The following is a 16,884-nucleotide window of genomic DNA, read 5'->3' on the forward strand; positions in this document are numbered from 1 at the left end:
ATGTACGGAATGAGACCACACAAGAATCAACGGGGCTACTACATGGCGGACGTCATCGTAGTAAAATGAGCGTTGGTGGATCAGATTTTTATACAGGGGGGGGAGATTAATTTTCTCTCTCTTTTTCTATATCTTTAGTCATGTGTTTGCGATATAAATTTATTTATATACATATGGTTATGTGTTAAACAGCTCTTGTTGCATTATCATCAAATCACTCACACATACTATTAAATATATATATATACTCGGAACGATTTTACGAGAGCGTAGGAACACCATACAACCTTCTCTCTTCCCTAACCCCCTTTCTCTTTTTCCTCCCTTCTTTTTTTCCCCCTTTTCTGTACACACATTAGGCATACAAAATAATACACGTCGCGAGAAGGGGAACACAGTCACGATCGTGTACGGGTAACTCGTAATTCTCTTTCTCTCTCCTTCCCCCTCTCGTAGCCCCATCAATCCTCTTCTTCTTTTACCCCTGGTCCCCCTATTCCCCCTTCTTCTTTTCTCTCATTCGTTCTCGCTCGAGGGAGAAGGGAAACGAAGCGTAGAACGAGAAAAAGAAAACTATCGAAGGGGGGGGGAAGCTTACTACGAGAGTCCACGCGTGCTCTATAGTAAATCGACTATAATACTATGAGTCAGTCACACCCACAAGTCCAATTGTGGGTTCAAGACCCTCGTGTACCCATGTATATACACACACGAAGAAAAAAAGAGAAGACTTGTGTGTGGCGGCTTACGATGAGTTAGCTACTAGTAAACGTGTGTGATTCTAACGAGTCAACACGTACACACATACACACACACGAAGAAAGAAAGAAAAAGAAAAGATTTGTATGTATGTTGTGTGTGTATTACGTACGTCCTGGCTTAGGATGAGCTAGCTAGTAAACGTGTGATTATCTAGTGAGTCACACACACATACATATATATATCATATACATGTATATTCCATTGCCGCACGCGAGGTCACGCTTACGAACACATAATCGAGGATCTATTGGCCTCGTCTTTTCTTGAAATCAACTTTGAGTATCGAATGTGGTTCCGTATTTCGTTTATCTTAAGAAGAATGTGTCTACTTCCGAGTAGAATCATCACTGTTTTCTTATCTTCTTTCTTTCTCTCTCTCTCTTTTATGTTTTCCCATGGCTAAGAAATTGATGAATATAATATAACATTCATAAAGAAAAAGAATGGTTAATATACATATTTATATATATATATATATGTAGGAGAGATATAATGCATACACCGTGTATATATGTTATATACATTAGCGTGATCAGACGATTCTTGCGCTATACTTGGCATCGAATATAGTATTATTTTCTTCTTCGGTCAATGGCTCGAGTTGTAGTGTGCTTGCTATTTACTTAACCGGTATATATAACAGCCCTTGGAAAATAACACTGTGGGAGGATGATTAAATATCTTTTTCTAGGTTTATAATATCTGATCCTAACATATTTTCTTTACCCCCATTTTTATCTTTCTTATTTTTTATTTATTTATTTTATTCATTGAATTATTTCATTTGACTTGGATTAAAGATTTGACGCTGCTAATCGTTGAGACAATTATTTTAATATGTAATTTATTAATTTTGTTTTTTTTCTCTATATTTTCAGTTAGATGAATGTTGGAAACAATGAGTAGATCCGCTCTTGGGCCAGATCAGGTTCCATCAAGCCCTTGGCTCTCAATGGATTCTTATTTCGGTACCGACAGTCTTTCCCTTCAAGAAATGCTCGACGTCGATATCAGATGCGAGATCGAAGACGTTATCGATGGTCACAACGATATTCACGCGGATTACAGTTTCAGTATCGCAGATTTACCGCAAATCGAATTGGACGACAATCCTGTTGTCCTTAACGATCTTCATAAAACTTTAAATTCTTCTAATTTGCTAAATGGCAACAGCAACAGTAACAGTTCTAACAGGTACGAATGATTATTGTTATTAATAATCCTCCATAATCACGAGAATTATGATTAAAAATTAGAAACAAAGATATTAACATCCCCTAATTTTATTTTTGTCTTCTTTGCTTTCAGCAGTAATTTCCATCTCGATTTAAGCAACGACGTTACATCCATTATGGTTAATCCCAATTCTGTAATGCCTCACATGGCCACCCACAATTCTATGTCGAACATCAACAAACGACACTTTTCTTTTACACCCAAGATAGAGGTCAAAGAGGAAAAGATAGATGTTGAAAACGAGTTGGACAATGACGATGATGTCGAGAATGAAAATGACAACGAGAACGATGAAAATGATAACGATAACGATAACGAAAACGATGACAATGATAATGATAATGATAATGATAATGACAATTACAATGATATTGATCAGGATAATGAAAATGATCAAGAAAATTATAACGAGGTAGATACGGAAATCGATCAATATGAAAATGATATTACGGAAACTGAGGATGACACCGAGGACGAGCAAGAAATAGCCAGTAGACCGGTTGCATTGTTGAGATTAAAACCTTCTCATACAATATCGTTAAATACTGCCATTAAAACAATATCCCCTCAAATAACGAAGGCCCATTTGTCGTCTAAAATTAATGGATTACCCGGTATACGGGCTCAAAATTTTAAAGTATTACAAAGCACCCAACCGAGTCAACAATCTCAGCACGTTAGAAAACAAATCTATAATAACAATTATCATGTTAACAATTCTTCGTCGTCTACGATCTCAATTAGAAAAGAATTTGATTTGTCCGACTTTGAGGATAAATTATATCCGAAACCGGCGTATTCTTATTCTTGTTTGATTGCTATGGCCTTGAAAAATAGTCAAACTGGTTCGCTTCCAGTTTCAGAAATCTACAATTTTATGTGGTAAGTTTTATTATTTTTCTTATGTATCTTTCATTGTTAATTTTCAACTGAAGGGGATATTATTATTTGAACAAAATTGATTAACAAAAGATAGAAAGACTTACGTTCGAAAAACAAAGTTCCCCAGATCGCTTATTTTCAGCCATTTGGCCGGAAAGACAAGGGTTGGGTAAATCCCCCTCTCCCTCTCCCTCTCTCCATCTCTCCTGATGTTCGGGGAACGAAGGGAGAAAGTATTGTCTTCTCTCCTTTATTCCCAGGTTACAAGGGGGGAGCTGCCATTTTGTATGGGGGCCCTTGGAACACCAGGTGCATGTCAGGGTACAGTCCCCCTAGAAACTATACGCAGTACTCCTCGCTTAATTCTCAACGATTTTTCAGGCTTATGTTTTTTATTGAACAAACTTCCCGTTCCCTTTTATAAACCTAGTTTTATTTTGCAATAGTTTTTTTTTATAAGTTTAATTAATATTTATGTTACAGCGAACACTTTCCGTACTTTAAAACTGCACCAAATGGTTGGAAAAACTCCGTGAGGCATAATCTATCTTTGAACAAATGTTTTGAAAAAATCGAAAAACCAGCAGGCAATGGAAATCAAAGAAAGGGATGCTTGTGGGCAATTAATCCAGCGAAGGTAGCCAAAATGGATGAAGAAGTACAGAAATGGTCGAGGAAGGATCCATTAGCAATTAAAAAAGCAATGATATGTCCGGATCATTTGGAACTATTGGAAAGAGGAGAAATGAAGTATGGTGGGAGTGGTGAAATGTCAGAAGAAAATGAAAGTTCAAGTGATGAGACTGCTGAAGAAAGTGCTGTGTACGATGAATCTATGCACAATCATATTGCAGCTAATTCGGTTACCGACAGTTATGACGAAAGTAGTCAAGATTGTGATATCGACATCAAAGAACATATTTACGATGAAATCGACATAGATGATAAGGATGCATTGCATATGCAATTAAACATCACTAAACAAGAAACAATTGGTTATGAATTAAGTCCTTGTACGAAAAAACGAAAAACCCTTACCGGTTCTATACAAGGGAATTACGTTTATCAACCTGTAACTACTTCTCGAAGAAAAACGCCTTTACTTTTAAGAGCAGAGACCACGGCTGAACCTCTCCTTAAAATCGAGTAATTTAAAACATTCGAAAACAAAAAAGAAAAACAACAAAAATCGAATATGGATCTACGAGTAAAATTAACATCCCCCTTTTTTAAAGAGCTTTCGACAAAAATATTTCATGCTTATAAAATATGATCGTTCTTTTCTTTTTTTTTTTTATATATTGTTTTTCCTACAATAATAAAACGTGAGTCAAATTTTATACGATTTGACGACATTTTGCTAATACAAGATGATGTTTCAAACAATTCAAAAAGCATTCTCAAATAATAATTGGAATTATTCTTATTAGAAAATCTCTCTACTTAATTTTTTAATATCCATGATACACGTGCATAGAAATATTTCTTTGTCGAATCTTAAACAGCCAAGTAAAATTGCGAGCAAGTAAAAAAGAAACAGTTGGAAACGCATCAGTACTATAGTGTACATATGATGAAAAAGTATAAGAAGCAAAGCGGTATATATCCCACCAACCACACCACCACCACCACCACACCACCACCATCACCATCTGTTTAATAACATGTTTAGCTTTTATATGATTGAAAATATTGAGTTGTAGATTTAAAAATCTTAGTAATTTATATAACAAATTTACTAGCATTATATATATATATATATGTCATGCATTTTAGATTGTATAGGAGTACTTACTCATGAACTGAGTCAGAGCAAACCATAAATATCGTCTTTTTACTTTACACAGTGCATTAGTAACTATAATGAGATAATATAGTTACGCATGAAGATCTTCCAAATTCATTAAACGATTTCACGAACTTCCGTTTAACATTGTTGACGAATAATCTATTTTTACCGAACTTGTTTCTCTGTGTAATCTCTGTACACGTATATAGTTAAAACATTCTACTAGCACCGTAGACAATTTCAGAATATTTTTTTTCTAATTTTTTTTTCACATTATATTTTTTTCTTAGATTTCTGCTGTCATCATTCCTTTCTCGTCAATTTTTACTTTTATTTTTTATTATTTGTACAAATAATATCCAGATATTATTGCCTTGCAATTTTAATTAACTCGAGAACAATGATACATATTGTGAAACAAAAAAAAGAAAAAGAAAAACACACAAAAAAAAAGAAAAGAAAATAAAATTACAGTTAAGTTTATATCGGATAAAAAAAAAATGTTATATTATATATAATATATATATATAACTAAACGACAAAGTAGAAAACAAAATCAATCAAGCATATACAATAATTTATAAAGTTTTGTCTAATAATTATCATTATCATTGTTTATATTTTGTAATTTATCAAGACCACATTTATAAAATGAAAAGGAAAAAAAAGAAAACAAACAAAAAACCAAAAAAAAAAAAAGAAAGAAACGTGTTGTAAAGTAAACTAATAAGTATTTGGTCATTCTAATATTGGCCAGACTGATGTAACATATTTTTTATACATTTCTGAGATAAATAATAATTATAAATGTTTTTGCAGATATATATTACTGAAAAACGTAATAATATTAAACGTATTATATTTCATTTAAGTAGAGTACAAAGACGTGACAGCTATGGAATGATCGAGAAGAAACAATTTTGTTTTTTTTGTTTGTATAATTAAGTACAGATGATGAAAATTGTTTTACCTGATTTGTTTTTAAGTGTAACATTAATCGTATTCTTAGTTTTCTATAGAAAAATGTTCCTTTCTCAGATTAGGACAACGATCAATTAACTGTATCATTAATAGAAGAAGAAGAAGTTTGTAAATTGACATTTCATAGCTTTTCGAGAACATTTATAAAATTTTTATTGCTGCATAGGTCGCATACGCATGACAAATAATAATGAATAACAAAAATTTCAACCAGCCTGAACGAAAAAATTCATTCAGAATGGGACGACGACGACGTATGCGACCCTTGTGGAATGGAACGTGTTGATGATAAGTATGTATATGCATATCATTAATTGATTTTAATATTGTATATACATCTTGCAATTAACAATGCTAAGTTGTATAGCAAAACTATTTCCTTTTTCTAGTTTCTTTTAATATGATTTTTTAAATACTTATGACACAAAATATATCACGTTTACGAATCTTTCTTCAAAAAATACTGTAATACAACGTATACAATAATTTTGTTCTATTAACATTATTTAAACAATATATAAATGACTTTTACGGTAATATGTAAATGCAGGATCAATTGAAACGAATTAAATAATAGAATTCTATTTTATAAAATTAATAGAGTTCTATTATTTGAGATATTATCTTTTAATTATCTTGCATATTTGTATTATCTACGATAAAAAAGTTTTCATTTAAAAAAAGTACATACGTTTAACAAAAAATTCAATATTCGTACAAAGAAATACATAATGCATGCTTTGTCTATCAGTTATTATCATTCCATCTACAGTTTCTTCTATCATAATGTAACTTAATTTAAAAATAAGTTGACTTATATTTAAAATAAGTTGTATATATATAGCAAGAGTCATATTTAAATATATACATAACGATAGACAAAGTAACACAGTAGATATATTACTTGTATTACAATAACGTTTTAAGAAAAATCGTAACGTGGGCACCATAAATTTATTATGTATTAATATATTAAAAAAAAAAAAAAAAAGCTTGTTTTGAAATGTATAAAGTATGTTTTATGATTAAGAAATGGGACCAATCTTTTGATTTTAATCGCACATACAAAGATGTTCTTTTTCGTTTTTCATAAGACAGACTTAATTGACGATCAAAGATACATTTTGTATAGAAAGTATTTGTATTACTGTAAATACTTCTCTTTTTTTTCTAATAAACATTAATAGATTTTTAAATAAACTCGTATAATTTTATTTTTTACGACAAGAGATTAAAAAAAAGCACGCGTTCAACGATTCTAACAATTATCAAAAAGAAACAAACTAACTTATGCCTATTTTGTTATACGTGCGATGATTATTTTTAATGGCAACAATATCAAATTATTCAATGTGTAAAAATTATGCAAATGAATCTAACTTAACTCGTAGTTTTTCTTTCATTTATCTTTTAGCATTGCAATGTCGGTCAAAAAAAAAAAATGTCCAAGTAACAACGTATATCAATGTTGCATATTACATTCAATTCTATTGAAAAATGTTTTTAAATGTTTTTATAACCACGACATTAATCTCAAGTGTTACTTTAAGAAATAAGAAATATAATTAAATAACGGGGACAAACAATTTCATTACTTTTCAGCACGAAAATAAAAACTCTCTTATGTTCGCATAAAAAATAATTATTCTAAAAATTGTAATAGATAATTATAAGCCCAATTAAAATGATCAAAAATAAAAACGTCAGCGTTATAAAAATGTGTAATATGTATATACATATGAAATGAGAAAGAAAATTCATCGCACAATACAAGATTTTTATAAAAAAACTGTAAATATTTGTCGATATATAACACATTCGTGTGATGTCATAAAAATAAATAACGTTTAATAATATTAAACGAAAGGAAATATGCATTTTATAATATAACACAACAATTGTATTAATATTCTATTTGGAAGTATACCACTTAAGTGCGTATGAAATAATAGGAGACATACTTTTTTATTACGCAATACGTTTTATAAATTAAATTTGCAGAGACAAAAAAATAAAATGCAATACAATATATATAAATAAATAAAGATTCATGGAAACGAATAACATAAATTGTCAAATTATGTATTTACCGTCCATGAAAAAGAGAAACAGGTAATAGCAAGGTGCATTCAATGTACGGTATCTGCATGATATTTAAATAACAATTTCAAAGATGTTAATCTATCCATATTTCTTATGCATTTTAATGAAAACAACATCGTAGTAAAAAGTACTGCAAGTTGTGAGTATATATTAATAAAAAAAATAAATAAATAATAAAATGTATTTGTTTATAACGTACGAATTAGAATACGAAAAAAATATCTGTGCGAGATTAAAAATTTGTATAATCTATAAGACGTATTGATATTTTGTATTTACGATGACATTGCACTGCCAAAAATGGTCAAGGTATATGAATAAAGAAAATAATTAAGAGAATTCGCATTAAATTTGTAATCAAAATCTTACCAATTAACTTTTGAAATTATCTTAACTGTGTTATTACTTGAGAATTAATTAATGCACTGAATGAATTTAAGTTGTTTTTTCTTATTAATTACTAAATTAGTTTTAAATCAATCAAAACTTTGATAAAAATGAAGATCTTGATTACAACCCTGTCACAGTACAAAAACTTTGATACGCCATTTTGATTAATGTTCATTCAAATTACGCGCTCTTTTGTATCATTTGGTTTTTTTAAATTCAAATAAATAAAAACGTATATATATATATATATGAATTTGTAAGATTGTATGTTAATATAAAATAATAATTATAAATTATGAAATAACGTATTTACGATTATGATTATTTACTTAAAAATAAAAACGCATTTCGTTTTTTTATTCATATCTTTGAAAAATGATATTGTATTAGATTAATCGTTAGTCTATAAGTTAGAATAAACAAGTAGAATAGTTTTTGTACCTGTTTGTAACATTTCTATATAATGTTAAGTCTCGTATAGATTCATATAAGAGATGTAGTGCGTATAATTATTAATATAACATGTAAATATACTACAATGAAACTTTTGGATAATAAAACAGATAAGAAAAGCAGAAAGACGCTTTAAATAACAATACATTCTTAGTAATAAAAACTAATTTTAAGACCGGAGGAAACGGACAAACAAAAAGTCAGCAATTAATTGCAAACCAAAAAACAATAGGAAACCTCATTGATTTGCTTAGAAATGAGACAAAAAGCTTTTTTGTTTTTTTCTTTTTCAATTAATTATACCTAATGAAATAATTAATTGATAAAGTGTGCAATGATAGATTTTAAATGTGCAATTAATGTACAATTAAGAATACTTATTCATATTTTTCTGCCTGTTCAGATTCTATGCCAACTTTTCTGTGGTGAAAAAAAAATCAATTGTATGTGGGAGTGTTCGGTCGATAATAAAGGAACCTGATATGCTGCCAAGTCTACAGTTAGTGGATTAACTGGATACGTTTCTGATATACAAGTAATAATGACAGCTAAATATTGTTAAACAAATATTATTTAATATTAGAATAATTATTCATTCCGTCTAAATCTTTAAGTGCATGTTTTTTTATATTAAAATTAGGTGAAAAAGTAAAGTTCATTCTATAATAGGTTGCACGTCACATGCTTTTATCTTTTCAACGAATACTTTTTAAACAAAGTGCTAAATGTACGTTTAAAAATATATTGTTTCCAAAGATAATGCCAAAAAGAATTGTACACAATTTGCCGGAGAAAAATTTGACATCTAATTTAAGCTCAATGGAAATGTCAAACGATCAAGAAGTTTCGGGTAATATTAACCTTCACAAAAGCACACTTTCCATGGAAAATATGGAAGATAATAATGAAAAGATTAATGTTAAAGTCGAATACTTGGACACACCAGTTAAATCAGAAAACGATAAAAAAGAGTACAGGTAATTGAAAATGAAAATATTGATGGATGTAAAGCGGTGACATTATTATCCAATTTTTTGTTTTTAGAGTCATCAAGTTGGAGAACGGGCTCACCGCTTTGTTAATTGCAGATTTACATTCCGCTAAACATCAATTACGCGATACTGATGGTTCTATAAGTAATGATAAACCAAATGTTATATAGTTTTCTATAAAAAGATATCATTGCTATGATACACGTGAATAATATTTTATTTTTTATAAGTTGGAGTTGTGAACGATGATGCTGATGATGAAGAGAGCGATGGAGATGACATAGACGAGGACGATGAGGACGATGATGATGATGATGATGATGATGATGATGGTGATGGTGGTGAGGGTGATGATGAGGATGATGATGTTGAAGATGATGATTTGGAAGAAGATAAAGATGAAAATGACGAAGGGAAATGTCATTGTGAACCGGAGACTGATGATGCTCATTTATTAGGAGGTAAACGCCTTAAAAGAGAAGAAAAAATGGTAAGTTTTCAAAAAATAATTAAAATAATACTATGTAATGTGAAATTATTATAATAAGAATATCAAAATATAAAGATTTGTCTATTGTATTTCATGAAATATGATTACACAGGCAGCATGCGGTTTGTGCGTGGGTGTTGGAAGCTTTAGTGATCCAGAAGAAATTCCAGGAATGGCTCACTTTTTAGAACATATGGTATTCATGGGTTCGCAGAAATATCCTGAGGTTCATACCTAACGCATACTATATATTATTTATAAACGAATGATTATAAAATGCTGTTATAATTATGGTTTATCACGAAATGTATTATATTTCCAGGAAAATGATTTTGATTCATATATTACAAAAAGAGGCGGTTCTGATAATGCTGCTACGGAATGCGAGCAAACAACGTTTTATTTCGAAGTACAAGAGAAATATTTATTATCGTCTCTTGATCGTTTTGCACAATTTTTTATAAAACCATTGATGAAAAAAGGAGCGATTACCAGAGAAAGAGAAGCCGTTGAAAGTGAATTTCAAATGGCTTTGCCTTCCGATATTTATAGAAAGGAACAATTATTTTGTAGTCTAGCCAAACCGAAGCATCCTGCGAGAAAATTTATGTGGGGAAATTTAATAACTTTACGTGATAACGTAACAGATGATAAACTTTACGAAGAACTGCATAAATTTAGGGAACGCCATTATAGTGCTCACAGAATGAAAGTTGCTATACAAGCTAAATTACCATTAGATACCTTAGAAGAATATGCAATTCAATGTTTTTCCGAAGTTCCAAGTAATGATTTACCTCCGACTGACTTTAGCGAGTTTAAAGGGGCAGATTCGTTTGATACCCCTAACTTTAGAAAAATCTATAAAGTAAAGCCTGTCAAAGATGTTTGTCAAATAGAATTAACATGGGCAATGCCACCTTTACATGAATATTATAAAAGCAAACCACATCATTATATCGCTTGGATCATTGGACACGAAGGAATGGGCTCATTGATAAGTTATTTGCGAAAGAAAATGTGGTGTTTGGATATTTTTAGTGGAAACTCAGAAAGTGGTTTTGAACATTCCTCTATCTATGCATTGTTTAGTTTATCATTGATTCTTACAGAAGAAGGTCACAAGCATTTAGAGGACGTATTAAATTGCATATTCTCTTATATTAATTTAATGAAAAAGGAAGGCCCACAAAAACGAATTTATGATGAAATATCTCAGATCGAGGAAACTAATTTTAGGTAATACAAAATAATTTCATTAAAAATAAAAAAATGTATTAACGCGTAATATAATAATATTACATCTATTATTTATAGATTCTCGGATGAAGTCGCACCCGCAGATTATGTGGAAGAAATGTGCGAGAATATGCACTTCTTTCCTCCAAAAGATTACATTACCGGTAGCGAACTTTACTTTGAGTATAATCCTGAGGCAATACAAATGTGCATGAATTATTTATCCCCCGATAATGTAAATATTATTATATTTGATAAAAAATTTAATGAACGAGAATTCGATAAAGTGGAACCATGGTTTAAAACTAAATATACCGACATGGATATACCCACCGAATGGACAGAAACTTGGAAAACAATAGCTCCTTTGCCAGAATTTCACTTGCCATTACCAAATATCTTTCTTACTAATGACTTTAGTTTGATACCTATACCTTCGGAAATTCCTAAATATCCTGTTAAAATACATTATGATGATATATGCGAAATTTGGTATAGGCAAGATTCTAAGTTTGGTTTACCCGAATGTTACATGTACTTTTATATTATATCACCATTAACAACGTCAGCCAAAAAGTAAGAAATATTTTATTATTAAATATGAATATTTTCATTTGTACTTATATACAAATATTATATTGCTTGAAAATAATGAATAATCATGAATGTTTTTTTTTTGTAGCGTTGCTATGATGGACTTATTTATAGAAATATTAAAACAATTATTAGTCGAAGAATTATATCCGGCTACAGCGGCTGAATTCAAACATCAAATGTATACAGGTCAGAAGGGCATTGTTGTTAAAGTTAGTGGATTTAACGAAAAACTACCAGTAAGTACATATATGTCTTATTTGATTCATCGATTTTGATCGTGGTACGTTTTACTAATATGCATCTGTTTTTGTTCAGCTGTTATTAAATATTTGTGTAAAATATATAGCAAATTGTCCAAATCTTTTGACAAAAGATCTATTTGATGTTATGAAGCAAGAACAACTGAAAGCTTATTATAATTCATTTTTAAAACCAGGAAAATTGGCTAAGTACCTATCATGTTTCTCTGTTAATCTTTTATTATAAATTATAAAATGATAATACGTAAATGTTTAATAACATTTGTTTGTTTTTCTATAAAATTTTACAGAGATTTAAGATTATCCATGTTAATGCTCGACCATTGGCCTGCCATTGATAGACATACGGCTATTTCTACTACTACGTTTAATGAATTTAAAGATTTTATCGAAGAATTTACTAAACATACGTATATACAATGTCTCGTACAGGGCAATATGACTAAAGAAAATGTCATTAAAAATGTACAGAACTGTATCGATATTTTAAAGTGCGGTCCGCTGTTAACAAATACTATGCCTCAATTGAGAATTACTAAATTGCCTGTTGGAATACAATATTGTAAAGTAACAAATTTTAATAAGACTGATGTTAATTCAGTAATAACTAATTATTATCAATCGGGTGAATTGTCCGTCAAATTAACTGTTATTATAGAACTGCTTCTTGTAAGTATCGTGTGATCATTATTTTAAAAATTAAGAGATAACTAAAGTTACGTTGATTAATTCTTTTTTTCTTTTATATATATTTAGATGATCATGGAGGAACCATTATTTAATCAACTTAGAACGCAAGAACAACTTGGATACGATGTTTCGTGTCTTATGAGAAATACTTATGGCGTACTTGGTTATTCTATCATAGTTAATACTCAAGCTGATAGATTCACGACAGAACACGTGGATAGTAGAATCGAAAAATTTTTAAAATCATTTAACAAGTCATTGAAAGAAACTTCGGAGAAAGATTTGGAGAGTATTAAAGAAGCGTTAACAAAAATAAAACAATGCGCTGATATTCATTTAAAAGAAGAAGTCGATAGAAACTGGCATGAAATCACTAATTGTGATTACGTATTCGACAGATTGGAAAAAGAAATCATTGCTATAGATAGTATTACCATAAAAGAATTACAAGATTGGATGGCTTCTCATACTATTAACGGAGACAACCTCAGGAAATTAAGTGTCCATGTAATAGGAAGTACGGAACAAACTTCCTGTTTTAAAGTTTCAAGTTCCGAAGAATTAAACTCTAATAAGGAAGGTACGTACCCCAAAATATTTAGTTCTCTGCATAGATCAGCTAATAAATCGAATGTTATCGAACATTATATATATATGTATTTTGTTTACAGATAATTCTACATCAGAGAACGACAATATAGTTTCATACAAGTTGAAATATTTAAATAATAATGCATCTAAAAAGAATAATTCCGACGTATATATTTCAGATATTGAAAGTTTCCGAAATGAATTACCAATATTTGCTATGAAAGATACCTTGGTATTAAAAAACAAATCGTTTACTTAACATCACATTCAGTAATGTAATAAATATGTAGATTTCTAAATATTAAAAGATGAAATCTCTTGATATTTCTTGTTACTTACCTTTTTTTTTTATGAAACCCAATGAAATATTCTATATATCCAACAAATAATGAAACTAGACGTAAATGTTTGGTATAAAACACAATGATGTTCTCTTAGTAGAATTTTTATAGTTCTTTTAATTATATTCAAGACATGACAACACGTTTCAATAAATCATTAAACTTTCGAAAATGTCAGCCAACCATATCCAAGAACCTCTCGTGCTAAGAGCTTTCTTACAAAACTTCTTGAAAGTTCAATTTTCATTATTTGAACCATACATTATGTTGAAAAGCTTTTTTTTAAAAACCCAACGGAGGATCTCTATGTATCTTATCATTCTATTCTCTGCGTGTGTGTGTTGTGTAAATTACGTTATACAAGAAAATTATATTGGTTAATATTTTAAAAAGAAACGAACTTAAAATATCTGCCAAATGGATGAGAGCCACTCTGCCTGCCATTAGAAAATTGTTTCCTTGTTCGAGAATTATAATTTTGTTGGATGCCACCGAATGTGTAATAAATCTTGGATTGATATATTAGCAGAGCGACGTCGTAATCCAATGTGCGCAGATTTACAAAGCAAATATTAATGTAATTTGAATATTCTAAATTGTTACAACATCCATCAAAGTGCGTTTGCATTTTAATATTTCGAATAATTATTGTATACATTGTATTTTTTTTTTTTTCATTTTTTTTTTCTTGGTAGTATTATAGAGTTGCCACTACATTTATATAATTATTACCTCCTACTTCCCAAATATGTATCCATTTTTAAAGTAGTAAATGTGATTTTAGCTTTATAATAATTTTTTAATTGCCTTATGTTCTCGTCAGCACTGATTCTCTCATTTCACTTGATCCTTTTAAATTGGAATTACAGAAAAGCATCAGAATTTGAGCATACAAACGTGAATACATAAATTTCTGTACTTAGTGTTTTCAAGTTCTTCGGCTAGCAAAAGCATAGAATCAGCTCTGCTTGACACTAGACATGAATGGGGTACATGTTATAATATTAAGTTACAAGATAGAATAATTCAACAAGAATACATCAATATTACTGTGTTATATAAATGCAAAGAGACCAAATGGGTCGGTTATGTAGTAATAATTACTATATGTTTCTTAAATGTATATATTTAATAGTTTAAAAACGAATAATTCATTCTGAAATTGTAGCTTTTGCTGAATCGAAGTATCATAGAGAAAATTTGCTGCATCGTTGAAGCATAATACTATGTATAGTATTATGTGCAACGATACACATAACAATGACATAATATTTTGAATACAATGCAAACAATTAATCAATCATATTAATCATATAGACATTACTACTAAATACTTAAATTTAAATATATAAAATATTACTGTCACTGTTTTCATTAAATAGAGAAGAAACCACTCACCGACCCATAAAGGTCACAAATTAATCGATTACTAACGATATATCAGCGCATGCTTTATATTTTTTGAAGGAGGATGATCCTTCAATATTTTTTCCTTTTTTTTTTTTTCCTTTTTTTAATTTTCTTTGACAATAAATCGAAAACGGCAAAAACCCCATAATTTATAATTACGCGCTATAGATCATAATCGAGTAAAACATTTGTTTGTTTGTTCATTGCTTAACCGCATGCGCTATTTATTATTAAACATTGTTATACTTTTTTTAAAATACAAAAAGAAAAAGCAAAACAAAAATAAACATACTAATGATTATCAAACATACATGTTACCTCTTCGCATATGCGCATTTATCTCTTTTTAGCTATGAGAAATAATAGCAGAATATATATTTATGTAATATTTAATAAGAATATATAATGATGGGGCCCACATGCATTTTCAGCTACATCAATAAGTGTTTAATTTTTTTATTTTATTTTATTTTATTTTATTATAGTTATATCGTGTTCGCTATTATATTTTATTATATCTCAATATTGCATATGTAAGCAAAAACTATGACATAAGAAAACTTAAAATTTACGAATGGAACATACTAATTAAAGTTGTTCTCTGTCCATTATTATTATTATTTATTAAATTACAATTAGCAAATTGCAACTCTATTCATACAATCCTACAGCAAATTAAGAGAATAAGAGAAACATCAATATTTCAATGCCCGTCATAATGTTTATATATTTATTATAATACGCGAAAAATAGGATAGTATTTCGTTTTTTATATTTTTTCTTTTTTTGGGGATAATCATTTAATAAAGTAAATAAAAATTAAATGATCTCATTTTATATTTTTTCTTGTTTTTTTTCTTTTATTCAACGATATCTAAAGATCTACTACTGAGTATAAATAAAAGTAAAAATAAAAATAAATACAAAACAAAGAAGTAGGGGGGGGGAGGGAAGAAAGAAAGAAAGAAAGAAAAAGAAAAAAAGAAAAAATAAAGAGAAAAAAAAAAGAAAAAAAAAAAAAGATATATTGTGTTTTCTTTTTGAATTAGGAGAGCATAATTATAAGTGATATAGAATTAAGCTAAATCTGTGAAATCCTACTTGGCTGCCTCGTATTATTATTATTATAATAATAATAATAATGATAATAATAATTATTATAAGAGAATAATAATAATCTGCGCTAGAAAGAAAAATATGATGTTTTAAACGTAAAAAGAAATACAGCCATAAAAAATACGAGTCTTACTTTAATGCGTCTGAATCTGAATATAATTGCAGACATTATAATCGCGTAATTCATACCATCGACCGTTTCTCAAAAGCGTTTGTCACTCTAGCAGAGATACTAAGTTAATATTATACTTTGCGTATAATTAATTTTCTGTTATTACAACACACAATGTTCAAAGGTCATTTATAGATGGTTACTTCATAAATATAGTTAGATTATTCGTATGTTTTTTTTTATCTTTTTTGTTTTTCATTTAAATGGTATGTTGTATCATAGACATTTTTCTGTGGGCCCCCCCGTTTCATTTTTCTACTTTATTACAACGAAAAAAAAATCAGGCACGTTAATTAAACGCTCCTGTTTTTTTTAAACGTTGACTTTATATATGCTTTTTTATGCAAGTTCCTTGGTTTTCCTTTTTTTTTTTTTTTTTTTTTTTTTTTT

The 16,884-nt window shown here is 29.3% G+C and overlaps 2 protein-coding genes across 4 annotated transcripts in view; both read left to right on the top strand.

Annotated features, from left to right (window-relative positions):
* Positions 1 to 5,149, top strand: part of LOC106788995 (bromodomain-containing protein DDB_G0280777-like) — an 18,780-nt gene extending 13,631 nt beyond the window's left edge. The window contains exons 2-4 of one of the 2 annotated variants that reach the window (XM_014752769.1): positions 1,641 to 1,956; positions 2,071 to 2,880; positions 3,364 to 5,149. In XM_014752769.1, coding sequence (XP_014608255.1) covers positions 1,649 to 1,956; positions 2,071 to 2,880; positions 3,364 to 4,030 — 1,785 coding nt within the window. In that variant the 5' untranslated portion in view covers positions 1,641 to 1,648 and the 3' untranslated portion in view covers positions 4,031 to 5,149. The remainder of the gene's footprint in view (positions 1 to 1,640; positions 1,957 to 2,070; positions 2,881 to 3,363) is intronic. The other variant, XM_014752770.1, reaches the window with a different exon arrangement.
* A 3,893-nt stretch (positions 5,150 to 9,042) lies between these two features.
* Positions 9,043 to 13,779, top strand: LOC106789008 (nardilysin-like). Of its 2 annotated transcripts, none has more exons than XM_014752793.1 (12): positions 9,043 to 9,131; positions 9,353 to 9,573; positions 9,641 to 9,732; positions 9,819 to 10,078; positions 10,191 to 10,304; positions 10,401 to 11,317; positions 11,396 to 11,893; positions 12,000 to 12,150; positions 12,230 to 12,363; positions 12,465 to 12,843; positions 12,931 to 13,444; positions 13,536 to 13,779. In XM_014752793.1, exons 2-12 carry the CDS (start codon positions 9,356 to 9,358, stop codon positions 13,712 to 13,714), a joined length of 3,456 nt encoding a protein of 1,151 aa, XP_014608279.1. In that variant the 5' UTR covers positions 9,043 to 9,131; positions 9,353 to 9,355; the 3' UTR covers positions 13,715 to 13,779. The 2 variants fall into 2 exon arrangements, with proteins under 2 accessions (XP_014608279.1, XP_014608278.1); XM_014752792.1 differs by having other exon boundaries at positions 9,113 to 9,131; positions 9,266 to 9,573.
* Positions 13,780 to 16,884: the final 3,105 nt, after the last annotated feature.

The sequence above is a fragment of the Polistes canadensis genome, unplaced genomic scaffold (assembly GCF_001313835.1).
Source record: "Polistes canadensis isolate GaletaPanama2010 unplaced genomic scaffold, ASM131383v1 scaffold_160, whole genome shotgun sequence".
NCBI lineage: Eukaryota > Metazoa > Arthropoda > Insecta > Hymenoptera > Vespidae > Polistes > Polistes canadensis.

Bases quoted from the DNA above. Each gene is read 5' to 3' on its own strand.
- LOC106789008 (XM_014752792.1), top strand. From the start codon at position 9,278: ATGCTTTTATCTTTTCAACGAATACTTTTTAAACAAAGTGCTAAATGT. The intron at 12,151-12,229 runs GTAAGTACATAT...GTTTTTGTTCAG, and splicing joins GATTTAACGAAAAACTACCA to CTGTTATTAAATATTTGTGT. The intron at 12,844-12,930 runs GTAAGTATCGTG...ATATATATTTAG, and splicing joins TTATTATAGAACTGCTTCTT to ATGATCATGGAGGAACCATT.